The sequence below is a fragment of the Chiloscyllium plagiosum genome, chromosome 4 (assembly GCF_004010195.1).
Source record: "Chiloscyllium plagiosum isolate BGI_BamShark_2017 chromosome 4, ASM401019v2, whole genome shotgun sequence".
NCBI classification, from domain to species: domain Eukaryota; kingdom Metazoa; phylum Chordata; class Chondrichthyes; order Orectolobiformes; family Hemiscylliidae; genus Chiloscyllium; species Chiloscyllium plagiosum.
In genome coordinates this window covers 136,272,398-136,287,025 of record NC_057713.1, presented here as the reverse complement: position 1 = coordinate 136,287,025, position 14,628 = coordinate 136,272,398, and the positions used below count along the sequence as shown (strand labels likewise).

General features: G+C 41.0%; 1 protein-coding gene across 1 annotated transcript in view; it reads left to right on the top strand.

The window, feature by feature from the left end:
• Positions 1 to 14,628, top strand: part of rab2a (RAB2A, member RAS oncogene family) — an 86,513-nt gene that overhangs the window by 33,582 nt on the left and 38,303 nt on the right. Inside the window, exons 4-6 of the mRNA XM_043689313.1 lie at positions 846 to 928; positions 6,582 to 6,674; positions 8,154 to 8,265. Of these exons, the coding sequence (XP_043545248.1) occupies positions 846 to 928; positions 6,582 to 6,674; positions 8,154 to 8,265 (288 nt within the window). The remainder of the gene's footprint in view (positions 1 to 845; positions 929 to 6,581; positions 6,675 to 8,153; positions 8,266 to 14,628) is intronic.

Below are 14,628 nucleotides of genomic sequence, written 5' to 3'. Positions count from 1 at the left end.
GATGAAGGTGATAGGTTCGGGGGGAGGGGGGAGTGGATAGGTGGAAAAGAAGATAGGCAGGTAGGCCAAGTCATGGGGATGGTGCTGAGCTGGAAGTTTGGAACTGGGATGAGGGGAAATGAGGAAACTGGTGAAGTCCACATTGATGCCCTGGGGTTGAAGTGTTCCGAGGCGGATGATGAGGCGTTTGTTTCCAGCTGAGGCAGATTTCTAATCTCCAGCATCTGTAGATGTTTTGTTTTAACCAAGGGCTGACTCAGTTGCAGCAGAATGACATTGCTGCTCCTTGTTGAATTTGAAAGTTTTCTGTAATCAGCATTTATCCTGACTATGCTTCAGAATCTCTTTCACACTTTATCCTCTTCATTCTAATTTATATTAGGATAATTGAAGTAGCATTATCATGGTTTCTGCATCATTCTATAAACTCTCTGCATTTACTTTTTTAGGACTGGTTGGTTTTTACTACTGTAAAGGTTTTAGTTCCCACATAGTAACTGCTATAAGTACTCTTCCCATGTCTGTTTGGCCTCTCTGCTACTTTCATTCCATTTTGTCTGCTTGTCCACCCATTGTTTTCTGCCCCTTTTAATGTGCAAGTGCTTGAAAAAGCATATTGCCAGTTCCTAGCTTTAAGCTGCGCGATGCATTTTGTCTAAGCAACAACTAAATGTTAAAATCAACGAGGTAAACTAAATGTTGTCAGAGGGTTAAAAGAAAGGATTAATGTGTTGTGAACTTCGCACTTAATAAATTCACCTGTGAACAAGTGCATGGTTTGTAATCTGTTGATCATATGTTCCTTGGATATGTAACAAGAGTGGGTGTTTTGTTTGTTTCAACAGGCTGGGCAAGAGTCTTTCCGTTCCATCACAAGATCTTACTACAGAGGAGCTGCTGGTGCCTTGCTAGTTTACGACATTACGAGGTAACTTATAACTGCAGTTGGTTTTCAATGGCGGCTTTAAACTTGCTTTTTTGAAAAAAATTAGTCACATAAACAAAATGGGTTCTAGCTAAGTAACAGTATACTGTAGAGTGTAGTTAAATATTCAGTGAAATCAAAGTAACTTAGTTTTACTTCAGTAAAGTTATCCTGCATTTTGTTTAGTGTAATTACAATAACTTTGGTAACTCTATCTAAATTTACTTCATTCCCTATTGTTTCCTAACCAACCTATTTGTTGGTTGAACAAATGCTTCAAATAGTGAGCCACTTGAATGTGGTGAAATTGGTGTTAGTGATGTCAGTTAGAGCACTTCACTTCAGTCAGTGTTATTTCAGTCATTTCACTGTTAATGCATGACGATACCATTTTAAGTTCCCATTATTCAGAAAGATCATTGTATTTGGGACTTGCTTAAGCTCTTACATACACTACCTTGTTGGCAGAATTAGTTGGTCTCATGTCAGTGTTTTTAGTCCCTTGCTGTCCTGAGGCTTTCCAGCATAGCAGCATCACCACCCCCCCCATCCCTAAAAAAAAAACTGAGCTAAAGACATTTTAGGTCTGTTTTCAGCTCATCTGAATAAGACCTTTTGGAAGCATTAAATCATAGTGCAGAAGAGGCTCTTTAGCTCATCGAGTCTGCACTGACAAAAACTATGAAATCTAAACTAGAATAAAACAATCTGTAGATACTGGAGATCGAAAACAAAAACAGAAATTGTTGAAGCAATTCAGCAGGTTTAGCAGCATCTAAGGGGAAGAAAGCAGGGTTTCACCAGCAATATGTCTTTGTTTTAAATATATACTAGCCCCACTTTCCAGCATTTGGCCCATAATTTTGACTGTTAGGGCACTTCATGTGTTCATCCAAGCACCTTCTCAAACAGAGAGGGTTTATGCCTTAGCTACCCGCCCAGGGAGTGCATTCCAAAATGATTTTAAATATTGCCCAGCTTTCCATTTGTGGTAGTGCTGGAGGCAGTATGGGGTACCAGCAGAAGAGGGCATGTGTTGCATACTTTTCATCAATTGTAGCAGTTCATGATGAAGCATCAGATTTTAGGTGTGCTCTTGGACAGCTTTATTTTGCTTTTGCTAACTCTGACTTAGACCTGTGTTTTAAGCCCCACTTTGTACGAAGAAATACATGAAAGTTTTTCAGGAAAATTTCTCACTCATATTTCCAGTGTTCCAGTTTTGTGGATAAAGGTACTTTTGTAAAGCTGTTTCAGTGAGGACTGAATTTTTTGTTTAGTCTTCCTGATCTGATTCCGAGGTGAAGCTCTTGTGTGAAGTCATCTGTAAATTCATCAGGCTTTTTTTTAATTTATATTCATTTAAAGGAAATGTGAAAGTCTCTAGGACTGGCCTGGTATTGATCGCCTAATTGAATCACTAGCCCTTTAGGTCTGGGACATTCAGTGCTGTTAGGAAAGAAGTTCCAGAATTTTGACTCTCTAACACTGAAAGAACCATCTGCAAGTTTCTTTCCAAGTCAGAATGGTGTGCCTCTTGGAGGAGAGCTTGCATATAGCGGTATTGCCATACTCCATCTGCTCTGCCCTTCCAGGTTGGAGAGGTCACAGTTAGAGCCATTGAAGGAACCTTAGTTTCCATGCTATTGAGTGAATATTCATACTGATGGATTGGGTACCAAAGAGAGCTGCTTTGTCCTGAATGGTGTTAAGCTTCTGGAGAGTTGTTGGAGCTGCACCCATCCAGGAAAGTGGGGAGTATTCCATCACACTTCTGACTTCTACCTTGTAGATGGTGAATAGGCTTTGGGGAGTTGGAAAGTGAGTTAATCAGCTGCACGATTCCTAGTGTTTATTCTGTTTTTGTAATCTGTCTCAGTATGACTGTTCAGTTTCTAGTCAGTGGTAACCCTAGGATTTAGCTGTGGCAATAGACTGTCTCTTGTTGGAGATGGTCCCTGTCTGTTTCAGCATGGACATTGTTTGGGTCTTGCTGCATATGCATCCATATCTCTGCGTTGTGAATAGTGCTGTACTTAATGCAGTCATTAGCAAATAACCCCACCTCTGATCCTGTGATGGTGGGGGTTATTGATGAAGCAGCTGAAGATGGTTGGTCTTAAAAGACTACTCTAAAGAACTCCTATTGAGATTTTTGACTTCCACCAATTGCAGCAACATCCTTTTATGATAGGTATACCTTAAACCAGCAGAGAGCCTCCCTGCCAATTCCCATTGACTGTAGGTGCTTTGATGCCATACTTAGTGAAATGCTGCCCTGACTTCAAAGAAAGTTATTGTCACCTGACATGGGAGATGTGCACTGAAAATTGAGCCTCCCCTTTCCATGAGCTATGTATTATAAATTTAATTACCAAGGTGGTTAATTTGTGACTTTTATCTTAAATAGTGGTCAAAGAAACTCACCAAGCTTCAATAAACAAAGGCAAACTTAATAACAAATGTATAATTTTACAAGTCTCCCTTAAATTTCGTGGGTGTAAAAATGTAGGTAAAAAAGGACCAGCTCTGTGAATCTCAACCAAACCATGGGAGTTGAATGAGGTGACTGGGTACTGTTAATAGCGTACTGCTGACCCCAGAGATTGTGTTTCAGCTGGTTAGTTGGACCTGGGGTTTTGTTTGGATTGGAAGTTTTTCTGTGCTTTTATTTTTCATTGTGTTGGCAGGGGATGTAGGAGCAGAGAGATGAGGCAAGGAAGATACAGTATGTAAAGATTGTACCTTTTTTATTTTTGTGTTTTTTATTGTGGACTGAAATGGAAAAAGGACTGTTTTAAAAACCAAAGATTGTGAAAAAGGTTGCTACGCTTTTAAAAAGCAAGTTACCTGACATTCATTGTAAGTGATGTTTTGCACTGTTGTTTGCCCAAGCAATGGAGGAAAGTCTGCAAAAGGGCTGTAATTGGGGGTGTGTGTCCAAGGTGAGTTTGGCCGGAGACAAGTAGCTGCCAACAGGTCACCATTCCATAAGCTGTTGACTGACAGGTTTTCTGCCCGCTAACAATGGAGATTGGCTCCCAAATAGCTGCACAGTTTCTGGGTATGAATATTTGGCCAAAAGCCATCAGACCTCCAGCCATCAGGAGTACTAAATTTTTGCTAGAGGGAAAAAAATAAGCTCCAGTCCAAAGGAAGCCAGATTGTTTTTCCCCGATCAGTCGCTGTAAGCTGTGGCTTTTAATCAATAAGTCGGACATTTATGAATATCAAACAGCTATTGTGTGCCTACTGCAAGCAAAATTATCTGGAAAAGGAAGATGTCCTGAAAATCAAAGGGCCATCTCCACAAACTCTGGACAATCACCATTGAACTGACTTCCCAGTGATTCTGTCCACCCATAACTCTTTTGCCTGTGTGTAGGGGGAGGTTTATAAAGGAGTTAGTTTTAACTAGTTATATGTCAACAGTTCATAATTGTTTACCTGTTAGAATTTATAATTTATTAGTTCTCTCTGGGGGAGTGGCTTAGTGGTGTTATCATTGGACTGTTCATCCAGAGATCCATGTAAGGTTCTTCTGGGGACCCAGATTCAATTCCTGCCATGGCAAATAGTGGAATTTGAATTTGATTTAAAAATCTGGAATTGAGAGTTGAATGGTGACCACAAATCTATTAATCATAGGAAAAGCCATCTGGTTCACTCATATCCTCTTAGGGAAGGAAACTGCCATCTTTACCTGATCTGGCTTCCATGTGACTCCAGATACAAAGTAATGTAGTTGACTCTTGACTGCCTCCTGGGATTGGCATTAAATCCTGGCCTAGCCAGAGATGCTCCCTTCCTGTGATGAATAATGTTTTTTAAAATAAAACCTGGGTCTAATCTGGGGAGTTTACAGTTTTAAAACAAAGTCTTTAACATCTGTACTGACTGCAGGAATAGCGGGGCTTAATTTCCTTCTGCTCTGCCGTATGGTGTGGCAACTATTCTTGCAAAATAGTATGATGCAAGAATGTTAGGCTTGTCTGAAGGACCTGGGAAAATAGGTATCCAAAGATATATTGAGCAAAGTGAGCTTTGAAGATACTTTTGGAAGAGAGGCAGATGACTGACTGAAAATTGCCCAGTAATTGGTTGGGGCAGTGGTGTGCAGGTTGTAGGGAAAAGAAATTCAGTTCACCAGTCAGTGGCTCAGTTGCTGACAATGTTGGAAGAGTGGCTTTTAATAGTGGACCAGTGGATGAAGTTAGAATAGGGGCGGCACGGTGGCTCAGTGGTTAGCACTGCTGCCTCTCAGCACCAGGGACAGGGATTCGATTCCCACCTTGGGTGACTGTGCAAACTCCATACAGACAGACGTTCTCCCCATGTCTGTGTGGGTTTCCTCCCACAGTCCAAAGATGTGCAGTTCAGGTGAACTGGTCATGCTTAATTGCCCATTGTGTTAGGTGCAATAGTCAGGGATAAATATAGGGTAGGGGAATTTATCTGGGTGGGTTACTCTATGGAGAGTCGGTGTGGCATTTGATTGACAGGTTTGTTTCCATACTGTAGGGAATCTAATCTAATCCCTACAATGTGGAAACAGGCTCTTCAGCCCAACAAGTCCACACCAATCCTCCGTAGAGTATCCACCCAGATCCATTTCCATTCCCCTATTACTTTCACCCATGACTACACATCCCTGAACACTGGGCAATTTATAGGCGTAGGAGGAAACCCACGCAGACACAGGGAGAACGTGCAAACTCCACAAAGACTGTTGCCTGAGGCTGGAATCTAACCCGGGTCCCTGCTGCTATGAAGTAACAGGGCTAACCACTGAGCCACCATGGTTGAGGATTGAATAGTGTGGGACACCAATAAAGTTAGATTAATTTGTCAATTGCGAGTTGTAAGTGTTGGAGTTTTCAACTAGAGATGTAGGAAGCAACAGAGGTTTTTAAGCCTAGAAATAGGGCACTCTGATATACCGAGGCAGCTGGGTCGTAAGGTGGTGGAATGTCTTGTCTAAAGTTAATTTTATGATGCAGACTTGTTCGGTTGAACTTCTCCAGACAGCCATTCATTGAGTTAATTTCTGGTGGGAGGTAAACTGGGCACATTTGGTCCTTGTTGATTTACCTGCTGATAACAAGGTAACCAGACATGTGGCATGTCTTGAATTGAAGATGGTGGCAGAAGGGTATGTTTGGTGCAAAATGTAGAAGCTAACCTTATGCTTATGACCAGCTTTCCACTGATCATGTGACATCTGTAGGCACCATAGATGGGGCTGAAGATTGAATCTTGGAATATCTGAAAGATGACCATTCTGATTTTGTGGGAGAAGTCTTAACTTTGGAGTAGATAATTGTAGAACCACAATATGTTGAGTGTGGAGTGGAACACAAAAGGGAGGACATGGGCAATGATCAAGGTTATAGTAGAATAATCAAGGAGGAATGGTGTCCGCTGTCTTTGACCAAGTAGGTTGTCTGTTGTGGTTGGGATGAAAGCCATTGAAGCAATCCAAACAAATGATTGGAGAAATAGGATTGTAGCTTGGCATCAAAGTATCTGAAAGGGAGATCAGAAAAAGGTGGATAAGAAGAGTTATGAATTTGCAAGTTGGCTTAGTTAATGCTAAATGTGAAAGCATACTAATTAACATTGAGGATGAAAACTTGTTTTCCCTATTTTTTCACAGACGGGACACTTTCAATCATTTGACAACTTGGTTAGAAGATGCTCGCCAGCATTCCAACTCCAACATGGTCATTATGCTCATTGGAAATAAGAGGTAACATTTTAGCTAGCAAAAGTTGACACTGTTTTTGACTACGGGTCTATGATAAGCTTAGAGTGAGGGTAATATCCTCAAATGTTTTCAGTACTGTAGACTGTTTAGGCCTGTTATGTCTTGTACCAGTCTATTTAGATTAGATTAGATTACTTACAGTGTGGAAACAGGCCCTTCGGCCCAACAAGTCCACACCGACCCGCCGAAGCGCCACCCACCCATACCCCTACATTTACCCCTTACCTAACACTATGGGCAATTTAGCACGGCCAATTCACCTGACCTGCACATCTTTGGACTGTGGGAGGAAACCGGAGCACCCGGAGGAAACCCACGCAGACACTGGGAGAATGTGCAAACTCCACACTGTCAGTCGCCTGAGGCGGGAATTGAACCCGGGTCTCTGGCGCTGTGAGGCAGCAGTGCTAACCACTGTGCCACCGTGCCGCCCTATTCTTTCCCTCTAGTTACTTTGTTTCCATTCAGGTTTCCTATCAAATTCTGTTTTGAATGAAATTTACCTCCATGCTGTATTCTGTGGCTGTGAACTTTTTTAAAAAAAAATAGTAAATAAAAACCTGAGGGAACTGCGGATGCTGTAAGTCAGAAACAAAAAGAGAAATGGCTGAAAAACGTCAGTGGGTCTGGCAGCATCTGGAGAGAAATTGGAGTTAATGTTTCAGTCCTTGGATCACCTAGTTCTGAGCAAGGGTCACTTCACACAAAACATTAACTCTGACTTCTCTCCACAGATACTGAGCTTTTCTAGCAAGTTCTGTTTTTGTCTTTAAAAATAGTTCAGTTCTCGTGCTGTTCTTATTGCCTTTTGATGATTGCACAATAGCTTTGCAAATGTATCCCTGAGTTTGGTAGCTGTGGAAGAGAATTACAACAAAATGAAACTAATTTTGTTTGTGGAAATTAAGAATGTGACTAGAAATTGACTATGTAAAGATATCTTGGAACTCTTTACAAAAGAACTTGGCAAAATACACTAACTGCAGTATGAGCTAGTCCAAATTGATAATTGGAAGGATATCATGAAAATGCAACCGTCTTTTGATCTACATTACATTGAGGGAGGTAAAGTTTTCTCAGTTTAGTGACTCCTTGAATTTTGCAATTTTTGTTTAATTTAAAGAATGTCTACCATCCTTTGAATCATTCTATATTTCCGGAGATTGTTCTGACCTCAACTTTGATTGTTACTGTATGATCTTGGAAGAGGTGATAGTATGCAGGTGTTGGTCTGAGATAAATGAGTTAATAAATCATCAAACTCCATTTTCTAATGGATTTGTATTCAAGTACCAGTGTTTTGTGAAATGTTTGGAATAATGGCATCAAATGTTGTGTTTTTTTAATCTGGACTGAATGTGCAATTGCATTGTGACATGAAATGGCTTCTTCAGGAGAAGTAAACTAAGAAAAATGAACACTTACAGTTTTAAATGTTGGTGAACACTCTCTTTCTTACAGTGACTTAGAATCAAGACGCGAAGTGAAGAAAGATGAAGGGGAAGCTTTTGCAAGGGAGCATGGCCTCATTTTTATGGAGACTTCTGCAAAGACTGCTTCTAATGTTGAAGAGGTAATACGATTTTGGAATTTTACATAGTTCATTTTGGCAGTCCTCTCTAGTCCACTGAAGTATTGTATTTTTAATGTGCTCTCAGAGCCCATTTTAACTTTTGGGCTGGTTTCTTTTACTGCTCTTTTGGAGAAAGGACCTTATCCAGTGGCTTGGTTTTATTATGTGATTTTTGGTTTGAACTGTTTCGTCATCAAAATACTTAGTTTCAATCCTCTCACCCTAGGAAGGGCACTTTTGGATGAAGAGTAAGCTAATGCAAAAGTACTCATCTATTCAACTTGATTTGACTTTTCATTTTTATGAAACATTTTTAACATTATTCATCCACTAACTTTGAAGGTCAGATGAAGAATACATCCATAATGTCTGCCAAGTCTTCAGTCAACTATAATTACACTTGTACTGAATGTCAGATTAATTGCAATGTATGATGAACATTATGTATTATCAGTGGCTGCTAGGCTGTTATCATTGCTAATGTTTACAAAGAAGAAAATAATTCAAATTGTTGTGGAAAACTGAATACAACACAGTACAAGGTTTTGAGTTTTAAAATATCAAGACTTCTCTGGCCTTCCGAGTATGGATTGCTTTACTTTGTATCCTTATGCCCTTACCTGTGCCAGCAGTGAGGTTGTGATTTTAGCTCATGTCCAGTACAGTATATTAAAATTTATTTTTCCAATGCAATTTGATCTTTACACTGGGAAGATTGGTGCATATGAAGGGATGTGCGATATATTTGCTGTTTCGGCATGCGTTATAGTTCTCTCATTCAGGTATGTAAACGTTGATAATTAAAATGCATGTATTGGGGAATACAGATATCAAATTTCTTAATACCATTTGTCTTCTGTTGAGGCATTTGTTTCTGCAATGACAGCTGTTCAGACTTCATTCTGTGGGGCAAGGTGGAAAGTTGCTATCATCCTAGAGAGCCATAGGGCTGCACGCTCATGATAGAGAGACATCTGGTGGTTTAACCTGAAAGCCACCATGCTTCAGGCAGGGCAAGCGATTGAGAAATTGAGTCCTTCATGGTAACTTCGGTCAGTGTGGAAATTGAACCCAGGCAGTTGGCATCACAAGCCAGCCATCCAACCAACTGAGCTAACTGACCACAGGGCAAGGTGTAAACCTCATAGAAAACGTTGGGGTAAATTAAGGATACTGCAATGAACACCCATTACTTGGTATGGGATTAAATTTATTTAAAGTACAAAGGCATTATGGTACAAAGGTTAAAACTTTACACTGAGAAAAGGAAAATAAATGTTGTTGCTTCATACCAGAATAGCAATTAGACTTAGGAAGCAATTAAGAGGCAACATCTGAGCCATGTATATGATTTTCCACCTACCCTCAAGTTATATCCACTTAAGCAGAACTGTCAGTACACAAATTGTAACAAACTCAATAAGGTAGGTATTCCGCTAAATAGCAAGTTATTTTCTAATGTTACAAAAGGATGCGTGGCCAGTGTTTATTTGAGAGCTAAAACAAGAATGAGGCACTGATTTATTAATTATGAAGCAAAGAATGGCAAGTTGAGAAGTCAGAAAAGAATTGGAAATATTGAAATAAATCTTCAAGATTTCAGTGACAGGTAGTTGAAGGATCAGTGAAGTCAATTGTTGAGAATTTACAGCAGAACCTGGCCCTTCTTAATTCTTTCACTATTTTGGAGGCAACCCAAGGAAAATTGATTCAAAATTCAGAAATAAAAATATTCTACAAAATGGGACTGCCTCCTTACACTCTGGTAGTGACCATGATAACACAAATTGGCTGAACAATAATATTTGTCTCAATTGTTTTAAAAACTCTCTATGAAAAGGATTGATATATCCAACAATTAGACAGGAGGATCTAGCATTTTTATTAATTTATCAATATTTCAGAATGAGTGCAAATCTAAAATTTAGATTCTTAAATTGGGAACAAGGGAAGGGTTGAAGATTTAAATGTGATTGTGTGATCCTTTCTGACATCTATGTAGTGGCACTTCCATTAACAAGCAGGTAAGTGACAAACAGAAATTGCTGGAAAAGCTCAGGCCTGGCAGCACCTGTGGAGAGAAATAAGTAGACGAGTGAAATCTGTTCAACCCAATCACTATGCTTTTGGCAGTTTAATTCATCCTAGTGTTCACAAGAATTCTGAACATAAAAGTTTGTGTAAATATCCATTAAATCTTTCTTCATGAGCTCTGCTGATTCAAGGCTGTGAAATGCTGAGTTATTGGCCCAGAAGTGTACCATCTGAGTATGGTGTAAGATTTGTAGTCATAGAGGAGTCATACAGCACAGAAAAGGCCATTTGGCCCATCACATCTGCAGCAACAATAACTACCACTAAAAGTGTACTAATCCCAATTTCCTGCACTTCTCCCATATCCTTGAATGTTGATACTTCAAGTGCTAATCCAATTTGTTTTTTAAGTTGTACATTTTCTGGCCTGCCGTGCATTCCAAATTCCCATCTCCCGCTGAGGGGAAACAGCTCTTTCCCCATATCCCCTCTGAATCGCCTGCCCCTTACCGCAAAACTATGCATCATTTATATATCTGTCTAGATACATTTTGGATGGGCAGGGAGCAGAGGGATACAGATCCTTAGAAATAGGCGACAGGTTTAGACGGAGGATCTGGTTTGGTGCAGGCGTAGAAGGCTGTAGAGCCTGTTCCTGTGATATTTTCATTGTTCTCTCAACTAAGGGGAACAGCTGGTCTCTCTTCACCCTGTCTATATCCCTCAATCTTATGCCTCTATCTTGTCACCCTCTCAGTTTTCTCTACTCTAAAGGAAACCAGCCTGTCCAGTGTCTCCTTATTGCTCAATTGCTCCATTCCAGACAACATCCTGGTGAACCTCCTCTGTATCTCTTCCAGGGCTATCACATTCTTCGTGTAGTGAGATGACCAGATCTGCACTCAGTACTACAGCTGTAGCCTAACCAATGCTTTGTATGTTCCAACATTGCCGCCTTTCTCTTATATCTGTCATGGCTGATGAAAGCAAGTGTTCCATATACCTTACCTATCCTAGTCATATGCTCGGAGTTAATTATCCCAAGAGCCCTGTTCCTCTAAGCTACCCAGTGCCCTGCCATTCACTAAATTTGCTTAACATTTCTCCCAGATTTTCATCTAATCATTTCTGTATATAACAAACAATAAGGGTCCCATTACTGCTCCTTCTGGTACATCACTGGACACCAGCCTCCAGTCACTCAAACAGCCATCTTATCATTACACTTTGTCCTATTACTTGAATCAGCAGAGCTCATGAAGAAAGATTTAATGGATATTTACACAAACCTTTATGTTCAGAATTCTTGTTTCTGATCCATCTCACCAAGTTTCTCTCCATTCCTTGTGCTTTAACCTTCTCAGTCTCTCATGTGGGACTTGTGTCAAAAGCTTTGCTAAAATTCATATAAAGTAGATCAACTGAATTTACCTGATCCCCATACTTGATCACGTTTTTGGAAAAGTTCTAACAAATTTGTTAGGCATGACCTCCTTTTGACAAAGCCATGCTGATTATCCCTAATTAACTCATGCCTTTTCAAGTGGGTATTAATTCTCTCCAGTTTCTCCAATTGTTTCCCTACCCTTTACATGAGACGCTCATCAATCTGTAATTTTATGGTTCACCTTCAGAAGCCTCTTAAAAAAGTGGAACCACATTTACTGTCCTCCAGTCCTTTGGCTCTTCCCCTGTGGCCAGAGAGGAATAAAAAATTTGTGATAGTCCCTGCAATTTCTTGTCTCTCCTCCCACAGCAACCTCTGGTGCAATTAATCCAGGCCAAGGGATTTGTCTATTTTTCAAACCTGTCAGTCTCCAATTCTTTTTCTGTGAAACTGTGTGAGCACCTCTGTCCCTTTTTGTATCTATGTTCACCTTGTCCAGAGTGAAGACTGAAGAGAAGTATTCATTCAACCCCTTCCAATGTTCTGTTTTCATACAGATTGGCCCCTAATAGCCCCTACTCTTCCTTTCCTATTTGCTAGTCCTTTCCTGTGCCTATCATTTTGCTCTTCTAATTGCTTTCTTGAGTTCCCTCCTGCACTTGCTGTATTCCTGTAGGACTGCAGCTGAATTGTTCCCTTTGGACTTGCTGAATACCCTTCTTCCTCATCCAGTCCTGTATTGTCCTAAACATACAGGGCTCTCTGAACTTATTGTTCCCTACATACTCCTTACAGGGTACAAGCTAGTCCTGTAGTCTTCTCTGTACTTTTTTGAATGCTCAAACCCATGCCCCAAAACCTTTAGTCTGCTGTGGACTTAGCTACAAGGAGCTGTTTCCAATCTGCCCCTCCCACTCTTTCACCCCCCCCCCCTGCAAAAAAAGCCTACTCCAAGCCATCTTTTGCAGGCCATCTTTTTCTTTGTCCAGAACAAATTTGAACCATACCATGTTGTGGTTACTATCGCTATAACATTACCCCTTTGCCACTTTGAACAATTATGAGATTACATTTCCAACAGTGCAGAAACAATAGACAATAGGTGCAGGATTAGGCCATTCTGCCCTTCGAGCCTGCACCACCATTCAATATGATCATGGCTGATCATCCTTAATCAGTATCCTGTTCCTGCCTTATCTCCATAACCCTTGATTCCACTATCCTTGAGAGCTCTATCCAACTCTTTCTTAAATGAATCCAGAGACTGGGCCTCCACTGCCCTCTGGGGCAGAGCATTCCACACAGCCACCACTCTCTGGGTGAAGATGTTTCTCCTCATCTCTGTCCTAAATGGCCTACCCCTTATTTTTAAACTGTGTCCTCTGGTTCGGCACTCACCCATCAACGGAAATATGTTTCCTGCCTCCAGAGTATCCAATTTTTTAATAATCTTATGTCTCAATCAGATCCCCTCTCAGTCTTCTAAACTCAAGGGTAAATTGAGGACTGCAGATGCTGGAGATCAGAGCTGAAAATGTGTTGCTGGAAAAGCACAGCAGGTCAGGCAGCATCCAAGGAGCAGGAGAATCGATGTTTTGGGCATGAGCCCTTCCTGAAGAAGGTCTCATGCCTTAAACTCAAGGGTATACAAGCCCAGTCGCTCCAGTCTTTCAACATAAGGTAGTCCTGCCATTCCAGGAATTGACCTTGTGAACCTACGCTGCACTCCCTCAATAGCCAGAATGTCTTTCCTCAAATTTGGAGACCAGAACTGCACACAGTACTCCAGGTATGGTCTCACCAGGGCCCTGTACAGCTGCAGAAGAACCTCTTTGTTTCTGTACTCAATCCCTCTTATGAAGGCCAGCATGCTATTAGCCGCCTTCACTACCTGCTGTACCTGCATGCTTACCTTCATTGGCTGGTGTACAAGAACAACCAGATCTCTCTATACTGCCCCTTTACCTAAATTGACTCCATTTAGATAGTAATCTGCCTTCCTGTTCTTGCCACCAAAGTGGATAACCATACATTTATCCACATTAAATTGCATCTGCCATGCATCTGACCACCCACCTACCCTGTCCAGGTCACCCTGTAATCTCCTAACATCCTCATCACATTTCACCCTGCCACCCAGCTTAGTATCATCAGCAAACTTGCTAATGTTATTGCCAATACCATCTTCTATTATAACATCTATTATAAAAAGCTGCGGTCCCTGTACTGATCCCTGCGGTACCCCACTGGTCACTGCCTGCCACTCCGAAATGGGGCCGTTTATCACTAGTCTTTGTTTCCTATCAGCCAACCAACTTTCAATCCAAGTTAGTACTTTGCCCCCAATACCATGCGCCCTAATTTTGCTCACTAACCTCCTATGTAGGACTTTATCAAAAGCTTTCTGAAAGTCCAGGTACACTACATCTACTGGATCTCCCTTGTCCATCTTCAGAGTTACATCCTCAAAATTCCAGAAGGTTAGTCAAGCATGATTTCCCCTTCATAAATCCATGCTGACTCTGACCTATCCTGTCAGATGTGTCGTAATTTCATCCTTTATAATAGACTCCAGCATCTTTCCCACCACTGAGGTCAGACTAACTGGGCTATAATTTCCTGCTTTCTTTCTCCCACGTTTCTTAAAAAGTGGTACAACATTAGCCACCCTCCAATCCGCAGGAACTGATCCCAAATCTATCGAACTCTGGAAAATAATCAACAATGCTTCCACGATTTCTCGAGCCATCTCCTTCAGTACCCTGGGATGTAGACCATCAGGCCCCGGGGACTTATCAACCTTCAGACCTAACAGTCTCTCCAACACCAATTCCTGGCAAATATAAATTCCCTTCAGTTCAGGGCCTTCAGCCACTGTTACATCAGGGAGATTGCTTGTGTCTTCCCCAGTGAACACAGATCTGAAGTACCAATTCAACTCT